This window comes from Myotis yumanensis, unplaced genomic scaffold, assembly GCF_028538775.1.
Source record: "Myotis yumanensis isolate MYYU_CA2020_CCGP unplaced genomic scaffold, mMyoYum1.0.hap1 SCAF_3, whole genome shotgun sequence".
Classification (NCBI taxonomy): Eukaryota; Metazoa; Chordata; class Mammalia; order Chiroptera; family Vespertilionidae; genus Myotis; species Myotis yumanensis.
Window position 1 is genome coordinate 173,818,885 of NW_027223754.1, and position 15,025 is coordinate 173,833,909.

A 15,025-nucleotide genomic window follows, 5' to 3' on the forward strand; every position below is an offset into this window, starting at 1 on the left:
ATTCTATGTCCATGTTGGATTCTGCAGTCGGTTTCTGGAGACTCTAACACATGGTACACTTTTCCTTCAGTGTTTTGTAAATATATATTTAATGCTTAATGTGAGATTATTTTCAGATGTAGTTTCAAGGCAAACTCTTTTGGAGAGGTTTTGCATTTACCAGGCACTTATGATCACTTGCATTTACTGAATTTTTGGTTAGAAGCTTTTATGACCACCCAGGAAGTAGAAATTAAGGCAGCAAGCCTGGGTAAGGTCTGAATGACTAAGAGACATATTTTTCTCTTTTATTCATCACCGAGTTTTCAGGCAGTGATTTATTTTGTACATACCTCCAAAGGGGATGTTTATATCTAATAAATGCTACAATCAACCAGTCAATGTAGTCATTGTGAGTGAAGCTTTATGCTGTGGGCTGGCCATGTATTGAATTTCTCATCTTGTGAATCCCCCCCCCTTTTTTTGGGGTCTTTTATCTTTATGCCCTAAGCAGCCATTAAAAACAAGCCCAAGATCAAACTCACCAGGGTTCGACTTTGCTTGTTTCCACTTCTGATTGGTTCTTACTTTCTTGCCTGGTTATCAGAGCCATTAGAAAAAATTTTGCAAATTGTAATCAGCATTTCCAAGTATTTTCAGGTGGTTGTTCAGTTAAGGTGTTTAGTTTGCCATAATGCCGAAAATATACATTTTGTGATTTCCACACAGAAAAAAGAAAAAGAACATTAGAAAAATTAACTGAGAAATGCTGCTTGTAATATTGTAAGAAAAAACATACAAGGATAAATTAATTGATCTTTTAGTCATAAAGACCTGGAGAAAATGGAAGATCCTGACATTTACAATTTCCCGAATGGGGAGTGAAGAGATAGAGGAAACGAGATTTTGTGATAGGTAGTTTCCTGCACAAGCTGGCATTTTTAGCTCAAGACGGAGTGGTGTTCTCCAGAAGAAATTTTAGAATAGAAAGATAGAAAGGGTAGGGCAGTTTTAGAGTGAGTATAATTTCATTGATATATTCACAATTGAGAATACTTTAACTTTCCATTCTTCCACCTTGTTCCCAGTCGAGATACTAACACTCCAATCCCTGTATATGTGGAAATTAAGGGGCATGTATTTGTTGCATACCTGCTGGTACAAATAAAACTATCAGGGATGAATAATATATTTGAGAACAAAAGCATCCATTGGGCTTTAATTTCACATATTTAGTTTCCAGGACAAACAGAAGAGTTGAACTATGATTTGTGAGAAAAGAAGCATGCAATATACTGTTAGAACAAACATTGCCCTTTGGAAAATTCTCCTTGACTTGTCCCTTGTGTAAAGCAGGAGACCATGCGCACACCTTGCATTTTCCTATTGAACTTTTCTCTTCGTGTCAGCCAGAAGCTATGTGAACATAAATATACCAGAGACCCATAAAAGGAAAATTGAATGGCAGTTGCAATTTTCTTAATTCTGCGTATGTTACACATTTTTCTTATATGTATGACCAATTGCTATGTATAGATATTTAACTCTCTTGGTTTACAAGAGGTTTGTTCTCATGAGTTTTGCTCTTATACAGCTTATAATCAACTTGAGAAAACAAGGGGAAAGAATATATGATTCTAACAATTTAGGAAAGATTAAATGCTTAGCCTGTAAGTGCAGTGGGAGTGCAGAGAAGGCTGAGCTTTGTGTGAAATTGACTGGGATAAGGTTTCATAGAACAAATGGAGTTTCATATAAAGATATGGAAAGTTTGAGGCAGGGTAGGGAATAGTTAAACACACTATGGTATGTCAGGGCGTGGGAATGGCAGAAAGACATAAGTGCAAATAAGTTACCATGTTGATGAAAGGAGAAAGAAATATGAAACCAAGATTAGGATAGGTTTTAATTACATAATAGAAATATTAGTAACCACAGGAGAAAGTTTTGTTATAGATTTATACCATATATCGTATCATATCATATTATATCATCATATTATATTATATTAAATATGCTAGATAATATGAAGCTACTAAAGATTCTTGTGCAAAGAACTGACATGTTGAATGCAATCAAAGTTTAGCTTCATCAGGATGTGTGGAAATATAGGATAAACTCAATGCTGGAACTGGGAATATATTTTGTTAGGAAAGAGCCCACCTATTAGTAATATTCTCTTTATTTGGTTGTACAAGTATTAAATATGTAGTATTGTAAATATAAAATATTAATGTATATACATATATTTTTTGCTGTTTTAGAGGAATTCCAGGGAAGAAATGTGGCACTATCATTCTTACAGCAGAAGAACTAAACTGTTGCAGGGTAAGTCAATTTCTTTGGTTTAAATTGTGTTACCAACACTAACTTTAAATAATATTTCTGAAAATCTACACAAATGATTAACTTGAGTAATTGTAGCAAATTTAATTGAAAGTATGTGTTAAATTAATTTATAACTCATTAAACATCACTTTAGATACTTAGTACTTTAACCAGAGAGACTATATTCTGTAGTCCCAAAAGAATCAGTTAGTTTAATGATCTTTTTATAGAATAGAAAATTTCCAAATAAAACCTAATGTCATTATCATTTGGGAGAGGCATTAATATAAGGAGTTGTCAGTTGTACCAATCAGTTTAGTTCTTGCAAAAATTTTGAAGATTTATGTGTGACTTTGAAGGAATATTTCTAGTTCTTTGACCTTGTCCCTTTTGCATGACATACCCGTGTTTCCCTATTTCTAATTGAATTAATTCAGAATATATACAGTCCCATCTTTTGTTAGCTTGGTAAGTCCACATTTGAAAGAAGGACCAACTACCACTCCAACTAGGAACAAGTGCATAGTCAGTATTTTTAGAAAGCTGCTATTTTTAGTCGTGATTTGCTGATACAGCCATTGACTCATGTTCAGTGATTTCATTGTTGTCAAGATGAGCTGAGAGCTGGAAGTAATGATGGCTCTGAATCAGAAGTCAGTGCTATCTGTTCTGAGTGGCCCAATGGGTCCCTGGGAATTGTTATTTTGGGGGAAAAGAAATTACGTTTCAGTACTCTTTATTTACAATGTTTGCTTCATGATTTTACGAACAGAAGCTCCCCCAAAGTACCAAAACTTAATACTTTGACATTGGCTGTAGTTTTTATACAGAGAGCTATTAATTAGTACCTGAGTTTTTCACTTTAATCCCCAGAGGTTGTTTCTTTTTCTTTTTCTTTTTTTTTTTTTAAGATAATCACTATGGCTTTATATACATAAGTATGTATATAAAGGCAATATGGTCAGAAAAACATCATATTACTTGCCTGCAACTGCTGAAACTGAGCATTTCAATTAACTATGCACCCTTGGGACTCTGGGGGCTGGGATAGTGAAATAACAAAAGGAAAGTATAATAAGAGGCTTGTGGAGATAATTAAACGAGAATATTAGAATTTAAGCAGTTAGAAATGCATTCAAAACGAAGGCCTTCCTATTCTTTTTCTTATTCTTTGTCTTTATTCCCTGGGCAGGTCACAGCCACCTCAGTCTCAGTTCTCTCATGTGTAAAATGCCAGAAACTACTTACAGTATAAAGACCATCCGACTGAACCGGGTTTGGTTTTGCTAGTAATTTGTACTTTGGCTTATTAAGTCACTTGATTGCTCTGAGTTTCACTTTTCATATTTACAAGGGGTGATGGGGGCTGGGGAGGGAGCCAAATATTTGAACAGGTAACTAGAATATTTTTAAAAATTTTCCTATCTCTGAAAATTGACTACTATATCATTAAATCTGAAAATGTAATGTATATAAAAGCATTTTATGTATACTAAAATACTTTACAAAAATACTGCAGTTATTTAAATACAGGAATAATACCCACCACCATCCTATTTTTTAGTTAAACTGGCACAATGATTTCTTTTAATGATATCATCTAATCATCTATTACACTTCTTGTTTCTGAATTTCTTTATGTGTATGATGATAATGAGTTTTGTATAATGATGGAGGAAAGAGAAAAAGAAGTTCCAAGTTAATAAGGTACTTGTTCTTTACAGTGACATTAACATGCTATTTTGTCAAAATCTGGTATTAAGGTGATTTTGTATAAATATGCCAATGAACACATTATTATTCATCTATTTCAAAAGAAAATCAAGATACTGAGGCATATATTGCGTATGGCCAGGCTGCATCTTATGGCCAGGATGTCATGAGTGGTTCAGTGGTTGAGCATCGACCTAGGAACCAGGAGGTCACGGTTCGATTCCCAGTCAGGGCACATGCCTGGGTTGTGTGCTTGATCCCCAGCGTGGAACCTGCAGTAGGCAGCCGATCAATGATTCTCTCTCACCATTGATGTTTCTATCTCTCTCTCCCTCTCCCTTCCTTTCTGAAATCAACCCGAGCCTGTGCCCTTGACTGGAATCGGAAAACAAAAGCATCATTTGAGTGATGTGTAAAGCATAGCTTACAAGTAATTTGAAATTGTCCACATAGAATATTTGTTATTCTGATTGAATGATTCAACAATATTGTACAAATGTGCTAGTCTCAGAAATGAAAGCTTGAAATACAATGGTGAGAAAAACACAACCAACCACCTTGGGCCTTGTTTTTAATGAACACGGCTTGTGGGAAATGCAGACAGCTTGTGGGAAATGCAAACAGCTTGTGGGAAATACAAATGACTGTGCAGGTAAATATGTCATGATGTTTACTAAGTGATCAAATATATTATGGGAAAGACAATGGAAAATCTAACTTATAAGAGGGAGGATGTCATGTGGGCCTCTGGGAACAAATGACATGCAAGCTAAGCCCTGAGGCATCGTTTGCCAGCCACAGGGCAGTAGTAATTCCTGCAGTGTGCACAGCTCGTGTAAGATCCTGAGGAGGGAAAGGAGTGTGTCTGGTGTTTGGTGACAAGGGCCTAGGAGTGGGGGATGATTGAGGTAAAACTTTGCCAGGTGAAGGTGGAAAAGGCAGCTCAGAGCCCATGTGGTGTTCAGCTTCATTCATTCATTCATTCATTCAGTTAATTAATTTTCACCTGAGGATATTTTTTCCATTGATTTTTAGAGAGTGGAAGGAAGGAGGAGAGACAGAGAAACATAGATGTGAGAGAGACACATAGATTGGTTGCCTCCTGCATGATCCCCAGCCCGGGCCGGGGATGGGGCCTGCAACCGAGGTACGTGCCCTTGACCTGACTTGATCCCAAGACCCTTCAGTTGGCAGGCCTATGCTCCATCTACTGAGCCAAACTGGCTAGGGCTGGTGTTCAGCTTTGTAGACCATTTTAAGGGTCTGTTTATCTGAAATACAGGAGAAAGCCTTGGAGCATTTTTGTTATGTACAGAAGTATTTCTTTCACATTTTAAGAACATGTCTGCTAAATGGAGAATGGATTGGATAGGTCCAAGAGAGGGAGAGGGAGAAAGGAATCAGTGCCACACTGTACAAGTCCAGGTGAGAGAGGAGGTGGGGCTTGGACTAGGGTGGTGCCAGTGTAGCTGAAGTGAAAATTTGAGGAAAGTTTTAGACTCAGAATGTTACAACTTGGTGAAGAAATGTGTAAAGGGTAAGGAAAAGGGAGAAATTGAGAACAACTCTTTGATCACTTAAGTGGATGATGAACCTCTAATTGAGCTGGGAAAATTATAGGAGAAGCAAGTTAGATTTGAACTTGTTAGAAATGCCTGTGAAATATTCAAGTGGATTTCTTCAATAGGAAGTTTGTTGTACTGATGTGGAGCATTGAAGAAAAGTTTGAAAATTCTCTCAGGTGGTACTAAGCATAAGAGATTAAAAAAGGAACAAACACCTTTGCAATGATGCCTGTATATTTCCGAAAATAAGTAAATGCTTGGATTTTTTCCTTATAAATTAGATACCTTTTGTGCTTGTTACAGATGAAATCCCCGCTATGTTATTAACCTGAATAATAGCAAAATATATTTTTTCCTAAATTTATATAATTTGATACATTGAAAGAAATCTTTATTTTGAATTGGTTATTCATGTTGTAAGCCTTAAGGAATATAATTTGAAAAATTACAGCTTGGTATTACATTCACCAATGATCACGTGAAAATTTATTTTTAAACAATACTTGATCTCTTTGAAGCTTAATTCACAACCAGTTTGAAAAATACACATTTTATTGATCTATTAATGCCTTTCAAGTATATCAGAATGTTTTTCGGGAGTTTGTGTTTTGATTCAGGTGCTTTGGGAAATTATCTTCAAGGGGCTATTTATTTTTCTGCGACAAGAACAATGTCCTCGTCCCATGTTATTAGAAAACTACTCTCACCCAAGGGCATGTAATATATAGGAAGATGAAAGGGCATTCGAAACAAATAACGCAAAACAAAACAAAACAAAAACCCCAGCCCTTTCTTCTCAACTTGACTTCATAGTTTGATGATCCAGGTGATTCTCTCACTACTTCCTTAATGGATAGTATATCAATTTTTAATCTTTAAACCTTAGATTTGAAAAGTGATCATGGTTGAGGAGCTTGAGTTGTTAATGATGTTTCTATTCTTGCTTGTGTTTCCTTTGTAATTTTCTTTGAAATGTGTACTGTAACTGTACCTGCTTAGAAGCATAATGCCTGCTTTACTATGAGCATTCCTCTGGTAGAAGATATCACATCTGTATTCTAAATAACGAAGTAAAATGACACTCTTATCGATACTTTTGAAAATGAGAAATCTAGACCTATAAACTTCTCTGAGTATTGCTTGAGAAATGTTTATTAAGTAAGTATATCAATGAATGAATGAAAAACAGAGAGCATCATCTCTGGTATAGTGTTCTGGAATTACTGAAAGGAAGTAAGGAGACTTTAGGTAGACGCTTAATCAGTATTGCTGGACTCTGCAAAGAAATGGGTGAATAAGAAAGTGACTTTTTAGTCATTGTTAACATTTTCATCAAATAGGATTTGAAACTATGACCTCTTTTTTTTAAAAAAAATATATTTTATTGATTTTTCACAGAGAGGAAGGGAGAGAGGTAGAGAGTCAGAAACATCGATCAGCTGCCTCCTGCACACTCCCTACTGGGGATGTGCCCGCAACCCAGGTACATGCCCTTGAGCAGAATCGAACCTGGGACCTTTCAGTCCACAGGCCGACGCTCTATTCACTGAGCCAAACCGGTTTCGGCGAAACTATGACCTCTTGATTTAATCTGAATTACTTTGACCCTCTACCTTTTCCCAAAATTGTTAGCATTTTCTTTCAGTTAAAAAAGCAAGCAAACCAAAATAGTAATTTTATTCTTGAAATGGCTATGTATTTTCTACTTTATTAAAAAGCTTACACTACCTAATTGAATAATGGTTCATATCTTTGATTTATTATACCCCAGTTTGATTAACTTTAAGCTAAATTACGTAGATTATCGATGCTTGCGTATATAAACTGATAAAAATGATTGGTTTGGCATAGTGATTAACATGCTACATGTTTAATTTAAATTACAAATGAAAATGAAGGTGCTTTGTTTTTCTTGAACTCCAATGCAATGTAAATTATTTTAAAATATAGTTATGGAGATATTGTGGAGTACTCTGTATAATTAAGAAAAAATACTTTTTTCCCCTCCAGATAGTAAACTATGTGGTCAAAGTCTGGATCGGTCTTATTCCTCACCTAATCATCTAATACATCTTAACATCTAATGAATGATAGATACTTAGTAAATGTTTAGTAAATATTTCCTCAGAAATTTAAAAAATGTGTATGTTCTAAAAATATGTACTTGAATAACAGGAGATATGAATGAAGATTTGTCTTATGATATTGGATACCTAGAGTTATCCAGCTTAATATCACTTTTCAGAGAAAAATTGGTACAGATTTTAAAGTTGTAGTTTTGTGACTAGAACAAACACAAAGTCAAGTTTTCAGTCTCAAGGTCCTTTAAAGCAATTTTATGTTGTCTGGAATTCTCACACACTTGACCATTTGCAAGAAAATTTCAAATTTGTTTTCTTTTCAAGTCTTATTTGTGATCTGTAGTTTCTGGTTATTTGTAATCCAGATGTTGAGCTATTATATTCATTTTGTTTTCAGGATGCTGTTCTGATGCAATTTTGTGCTAACAAGTTGGACAAGAAGGACTTCTTTGGAAAATCAGATCCTTTTCTTGTGTTTTACCGAAGTAATGAAGATGGCAGGTAGATTTATGTTTTTTTGCATTTTAATACTATAGTGAGGATGCTATTTAAATTATTTATCTCAGAGAAGCTCATTAAATTGATAAACAGAATACAATATTTTTATTTTAAAAATTGATGTGATTTTCCATCTCAATAACAGTGCATCACTTTCTAAGTGTTTCATATGTTCTGTTTGATATTTAAAATGAATGATTTTCAGCTTCATGGAAACATTTCCTCTTTACTTTTTATAAAATTATAATGTCTTAATAGTATGGAAGAATTATATTTTTGTAGACATATGATGTGTTTTGTTATAGACTTTATTTTCTTAGACAATGAAATGGACTTTATGGGTTGATTTTTTTTTTTATATATATACTACAGGGTTGTTGTTGTTTTTCATTAACATCTAACATTCAGTAAAACTTTTTATTACATTCCAGTAATTTGAATATTTTTAGCAGTCATTGTTAGACTGGTTTCTATTTGGTTTGAAAATGTATTCATGGGTTATAGAGTGTAATACATATGACTCTACCACTAAATACATTTTATTGTTTTCTTTGATTCATATTGTAATGTCAGTATTTGTGGGAAAGTTTAGCAGTTAAAATTATGGGCTAAGTTTTTGTTGCTGTGGTTTAAATCATGATGCTACTACTTACTAGCTATGGGATCATAGGCAAGTTTTTTAATACATGTGAAACTCAGTTTTCCCATCTGTAAATGGACTAATAATTACATCTACCTCATAGGGTTGCTGAGATTACTACATGGATTACTATGCAAAAAGCATTTAGAAGCTTGCCTATAACATAAGAATAGTTTAAATGTTTGCTGCTGTTGTTATTATTTTATAGTAAGGTGTTTTTTATATTGTTTTTCTTAACTGTGCATAATAAAATATTAGCTAAAGAGAAAACATCATTTAGAGATTAAAAATTAGGGGACTAGAATGAAAAAAAAACAATACCTGTTGATAGTGCTACACTTATAAATATAGTTATATAATATGTTAATGTTATGTAATAAGTATGCAATATGTTACATAAAAATAAAAGTTTGTTATTTAAAATGAATACATTGGGCAGTAGAAAATAATGCTTTTCTTATTGTGGGTTTTTTTTTTAATGCAGATACTGGGCAATTCTTGGCTATTATGGCATCCTATTATTAAATTTTGCATACTTCTCTTTTGTTTTGGTGGTTAGGATGTCAAAGTAATATTTGCATTTAAACACTGATTTTATCCATGTGAAAAATATTGGACAATAAAGAAAATAATCATATTTGCAAGTCATTTTAAAGATATAGAAAAATTAAAGAATGAGCTCAGAATTTCTTGAATCACAATGTTCTTTTGTTTCCTCTTGTCTGAACTACTTGTTTCTTGAATTTTCTATTTTTATTCTTCTAGTTTTCTTCATTGATAAAGATTAGTTACACATTTCAATCTAGCATACATTTAATGCTACTGGTGAGAGTTACATTGCAGGAATTTATTATGCTTGCCTGAATGATAACTTAGTCATTAAATGAAATTTCAATATTAAGAAATTGAAGTACATACAAGTAATAAAAATATCTCAAATTATTTAAAAAAACAACTATTACTAAAATTTGATAAATCTCATTTCAGAAAATTTCCCACAAATATAGGGTGTCCAAAAATGTATACATATACTTTGAATAACTATAAAGGCAATGTTTACTAAAATGCATTTTATTTTCAAAATTGAGCTATCAGCTATTACAGTGTATATACATGTTTTGGGACACCCTGTATTTACACACATAAAACTAGTTCACGAGCTAGATGCAAGTATATATACTAAGACATATTTATTAGTACATTAATATATATGTTTTATTTTAAATGAGTAAAAATGCATTTACTTTTCACTTTTTATTTATAAGCCTCTATTTAAAAAAATATATATATTTTTATAGATTTCAGAGAGGAGTGGAGAGGGGGAAAGAGAGACAGAAACATCAATGATGAGAGAAAATCATTGATTGTCGCCTCCTGCATGCCCACAACTGGAGATAGAACCAGCAACCCAGGCATGTGCCCCAGATAGAAATTGAATCTGGGACCCTTCAGTCTGCAGGCCAACACTATCCACTGAGCCAAACTGGCTGTCTCGACTGTAAAGATTTTAGTCTTATTTTTAGCATTTATTTGAATATGGAGCTATTTCAAAAACTGCCTGTTGCTGAATGTGTTTAAGGCTCATTTTATAGGAAAGAATAAAACTAATTTCCACCAGAAGTATTATTAAAAACCTTAATAATATGTGATTATAAATTTTTCTTTTCTACTTTCCCATTAATTTGGTAACTTGACCTGTATTTATAATTAGGTAATATTTTTCTTTTAGAATAGCTATTTTTTTGGTAAATGGCTTCATTTAAAGTACTTTAATACATATTACTTAATATGTTTTTCTTATAATGCTACTTATAATATATGCATACACTTTATATTTATAAAACAACTAGTGGCCCGATGCATGAATTTGTGCACACTGAAAAGAAATTAATTAGAAGAAATATTTTAATATCGCTATTCACCCTTTCTCTATAATAGAAGTGTCAACCAAATTCACGATCGACAATGACAGATAGAAACACGTGCATGCAAATAGTGCCAGCAAGAGCTTGATATGTATCACACATGTGCGAGTAAACTTAGCCTTTTATATCTATAGATAAACTTGATTAATTAGACCTGCTTTCTGATTTAGCTAAACTTTTTCCAGCCCAATGAAGCACCCCAACTTCTCTTTCCAGTAATTGTCAGCAACACAGCAGTAAATATCAACACGAAGCAGATTATTATTGTAGATCATGCAGAGAGAACAAAGGGTAAAATACTTAACTGCAGCAGTGTTTGACTATATTCTGTGCAGTGAGAAAACCTGAAGTCATTTTGAAGGTCCACCATTACTTCTTTCCAGTCTGGTCAAGTTTCTAAGCTTTCTAAATCTCTGTTTTCCGGCTAATGAAAATAAAATAGGATTCCATCAAGTCTCCTATCTACCTACTCTAGGAATTCTGTGAGGATCAAATGAGATGAGGCTTGTGAAAACACTTCACAGACATTTGGTTACAGTGTGAAATGTTTCCACCTGGCTATAAAGCAAGTTGTGTTCCTGGGCTGATGAAACTGCAAGGAGGCTAGTCGCTAGGGAGAGGAAGCTGGGCGTTGCTACATGATGTCATTACCTTGATGGTTGGACACTTAGCACATTATATACACACACACACACACACACTCTCTCTCTCTCTCTCTCTCTCTCTCTCTCTCTCTTGAATGTTAGAAAGAGCTACATCAGACTCCTGTCAGAATTTTCATTAGCGACAGTAGCACTGGAATTTCTGGTGAGATTTTGCTGTCTGTATCACATCTCATGTATTACAACCGAAAATGATTAATCAAAGACAGATGACTACCTGGCTCATAAATACCTCACTAAGAAGATGACGCACTGTCTTAAAAGAAGTTTCAAGTGTCAAAGTATTTAATTACTATGGTTGGTGATATTAGGGCTATAACAAGTTTTGATTAACCTTAAGCAAAGAGGCCAGAAAGAAGTCAGTAGATTTTGAACATGTGGGTGTGAAATAGTCAGTTAGTTGCTCCTCATTCTATCTATCTATCTATCTATCTATCTATCTATCTATCTATCTATCATCTATTTATCTACCTAATCTATCACCATTCCTAAGACTTAATACATAGTAGAATATGATACAAGAGAAGAAGAGAAGGCAAGGCCCCTTTGTAGATCTTTAAGAATGTATTATATTAAGAAGGAAGGCAGGTATCTTTTTCTGAAACAAAACAATATATGTAATTTTGTCCCTAAGAATGTTTCTTAACCATTTTGTGTACTTTTTCTTTGTCTCATTTGAGTGCCTGTTGGTGTTTTTTTCCTGCCTACCTCTCCCCGATCCCATCTGTTTTTCTTCCCTCTGCTTTAGATAGATTGGCTACACCTTTCTGAGTCTTCTCTTTTAATAGCTTTTGTCCCCAGTGGTCCCTAAATTGCTTAAGTGAGTCAATTCTGACAGCATTGACTATAGAGCTCTTTCAATTTAGTAAGAAGCATGTGTTTCTTTAGATGAGTGAGGATACTACCAGGAAAGGGATGGCACTTTGCCATAATTCGTATAATGAATACTTGAAATCTTTGTATATTTCTATTTGACATCTTAATAGAAACAAACCTTCTTGCCTTAAAGGAAGAAGATAGACTCAAAGGCTTTTCAAAAGAGATTATTTGCTTGTGGGGGTTAAGTGCACAGTGTTCATTATGGCAGTTCTCATGTTCATGACTGTTAGAGAGAATCCTGTCTTTAGAATACGTCACGACTAAGGATTGGTGAGGACCAGGTTTATGTATTGTTCTAACCAAGACTATTTTAAACATTTTAAAAAAATATATTTTATTGTTGTTGTTTTTTTATCGAGAGGAAGGGAGAGGGATAGAGACTTAAAAACATCGATGAGAGAGAAACATCCATCAGCTGCCTCCTGCACACCCCCTACTGGGGATGTGCCCGTAACCAAGGTACATGCCCTTGACCAGAATCGAACCTGGGACCCTTAAACCCTCAGGCTGATGCTCTATCCACTGAGCCAGACTGGTTAGGGCTATTTTAAACATTTTATAGCTCATGAACTGCTGCATAATTCACACCAGGCAAGAACATTTACAGGACTCTATTAATGTCTAGAGATTGCATGGTTTGGTGGGAACAACACAGAAAACTGAGTTTAAGGCTCCATGGGTTCTCTTCCTTATTGTGTATTCTTGAGTTATCTTCCCTCAAGGAATTCTTCAGATATATAGAGCCAACAGTTTAGCTAAAGAAGGAACCATATATGGAGTGATCTTTCTAAAATTCATGATGTTAATTTAATTTTGTTTAATTAAAATATATTTCTATTGACTTCAGAGAAGAGGGGAGAGGGAGAGAGAAATAGAAACATCAATGATGAGCGAGGATCATTGATAGGCTGCCTCCTGCACACCCCTTACTGGGGATAGAATCTGCAACCCGGGCATGTGCCCTCATCAGGAATCAATCAGGTTCCATAGGTTAAAGGGTGTGCAGGAGGCAGACAATGATTTTTCTCTCATCATTGATGTTTCTGTCTCTCTCTCTCTCTCTCTCCCTTCCTCTCATAATAAATTCCTGCAATGTTCCTCTCAAACACTGAGCCATGCCAGCCAGGTTCATGATGTTAATTTTAAATAGACCCTTGGGCTCTGCAGGAGTCCTACTCCTTTTCCTCAATCCATCAACTTTTCCTCTCTCCCAGACACTTTGGCAGGCTGCCCTCTTCCTTCTTTGCTGATAATCATGCTTCTTGTATCATAAGAAAATGGGAGCAACTGGAGAACTTTCTCATGATCTCACGATAGCATCTACCCTGTGCTGTGATACTGGGGCTTCCTGAAAGTTCCTGGAGAATGACTGTCCGTGCTCCCAAGGGCAACTCCTCCACGGAGGCCCTGGACCCACTTGCATCGCCCAAAGGACATCGCTCCAGCCTTTCTCCCTTTCCCTCACGCTTCACAACCTCTTACGGATAGTTTCCTTTAGCTTATAAGCTTTCTGTGGTCGCCTCCTTCTTGGAAAAAAAAAAAATTAAAAAGCAACAAACCAACCAACCAACAAACAAAACCAAAAACAAAACCTTTCACTTGACTAATCTTTCCCCCAATTTCTCTTTAAAGCTGAACTCCTCAAAAATGTTTATACACTCTGCCTCAGTTTCTCTTCTCTTTCTCAAACCCATTCCAATCAGATTTTTATCCCCAACACTCCAACAAAACAGCTTTCCTCAGGGTTTGATAACTCATATTTTCAGTGACCTGTGGATATTTTTCCCTGTATTAATATGTCATCACAATATTTAGAGGTTGTTTACAAAGCAGCTTTTGAATGTATTGATTTTGCAGAATATCATTTGCAGTAAACTTAATTCAAAATCTTATTGCTTTATATTATAGTGAGCTAATCTTTAAAGTTTTAAAACCACAAACCCCTTCTTATTAAATGATATAGTAACAAAAAATGGAATGGCAACATTTATTCTGCACCAAGAGAGAAAGAATGACTACTAAAATTATATATCATAATTGAATCACAGAAATAACTGAAAAATTCTTCTTCTTTTTTTTACAGTTTTACAATTTGCCATAAAACAGAAGTTGTCAAAAATACTCTGAATCCTGTATGGCAAGCATTCAAGATCTCAGTCCGAGCATTATGTAATGGCGATTATGACAGGTAAAATAAATGACAGCTTTTCTGAGAGCTTTGATTATTTACTATAGATGTTGTATTCAATAATCCTAAGTTGCTTAAAAAATTAAAATAGCTTCTTTACTGATGTAAGTGTGTATGCACAAAAGAATGAATAATTTATTTATGTTTTGGGGAGGAGGGATAATTTGTTAAGTTAAAATTGGTTAAACTGACTGTATTTCCAAGAGGAAAAATGTGGAAAGTGCTAAAAAGATATTGAATATTAGTTTAAGTTTTTTAACATATTACTATTCAAAAGTCATTTCACAATTTTCACTGCCTCAAGGCTTTCATTTGGTATTGTCTTTCTAGGCTGGCATAAGTAAATATATGAAATATAAGACTATGACTAGATATATTATCAACCCTGAAAAACTCCTTAAAATTCTATTTGCAGCACTGTTCTCGTGGTTGCTGAATCTATAGATCTAGTAGGTGGGTGTGGTGGCCCTGAAGATCTTTCCATTATATACCTGAAAATTTCTTAATATCAAAGGTGTATTTTTTTTTAAATTAACGTTGATTGGAAGGTTATAATATAAAAACCCC

At 34.4% G+C, this 15,025-nt stretch overlaps 1 protein-coding gene across 3 annotated transcripts in view; it reads left to right on the forward strand.

Annotated features, from left to right (window-relative positions):
* CPNE8 (copine 8) overlaps positions 1 to 15,025 on the forward strand; it is a 199,647-nt gene that overhangs the window by 84,138 nt on the left and 100,484 nt on the right. For 2 of the 3 annotated variants that reach the window (XM_070410448.1, XM_070410447.1), the window contains exons 7-9: positions 2,244 to 2,307; positions 8,064 to 8,167; positions 14,354 to 14,458. In XM_070410448.1, the coding sequence (XP_070266549.1) occupies positions 2,244 to 2,307; positions 8,064 to 8,167; positions 14,354 to 14,458 (273 nt within the window). Of the gene's footprint in view, positions 1 to 2,243; positions 2,308 to 3,956; positions 4,015 to 8,063; positions 8,168 to 14,353; positions 14,459 to 15,025 lie in introns of those variants that run through there. The other variant, XM_070410449.1, reaches the window with a different exon arrangement.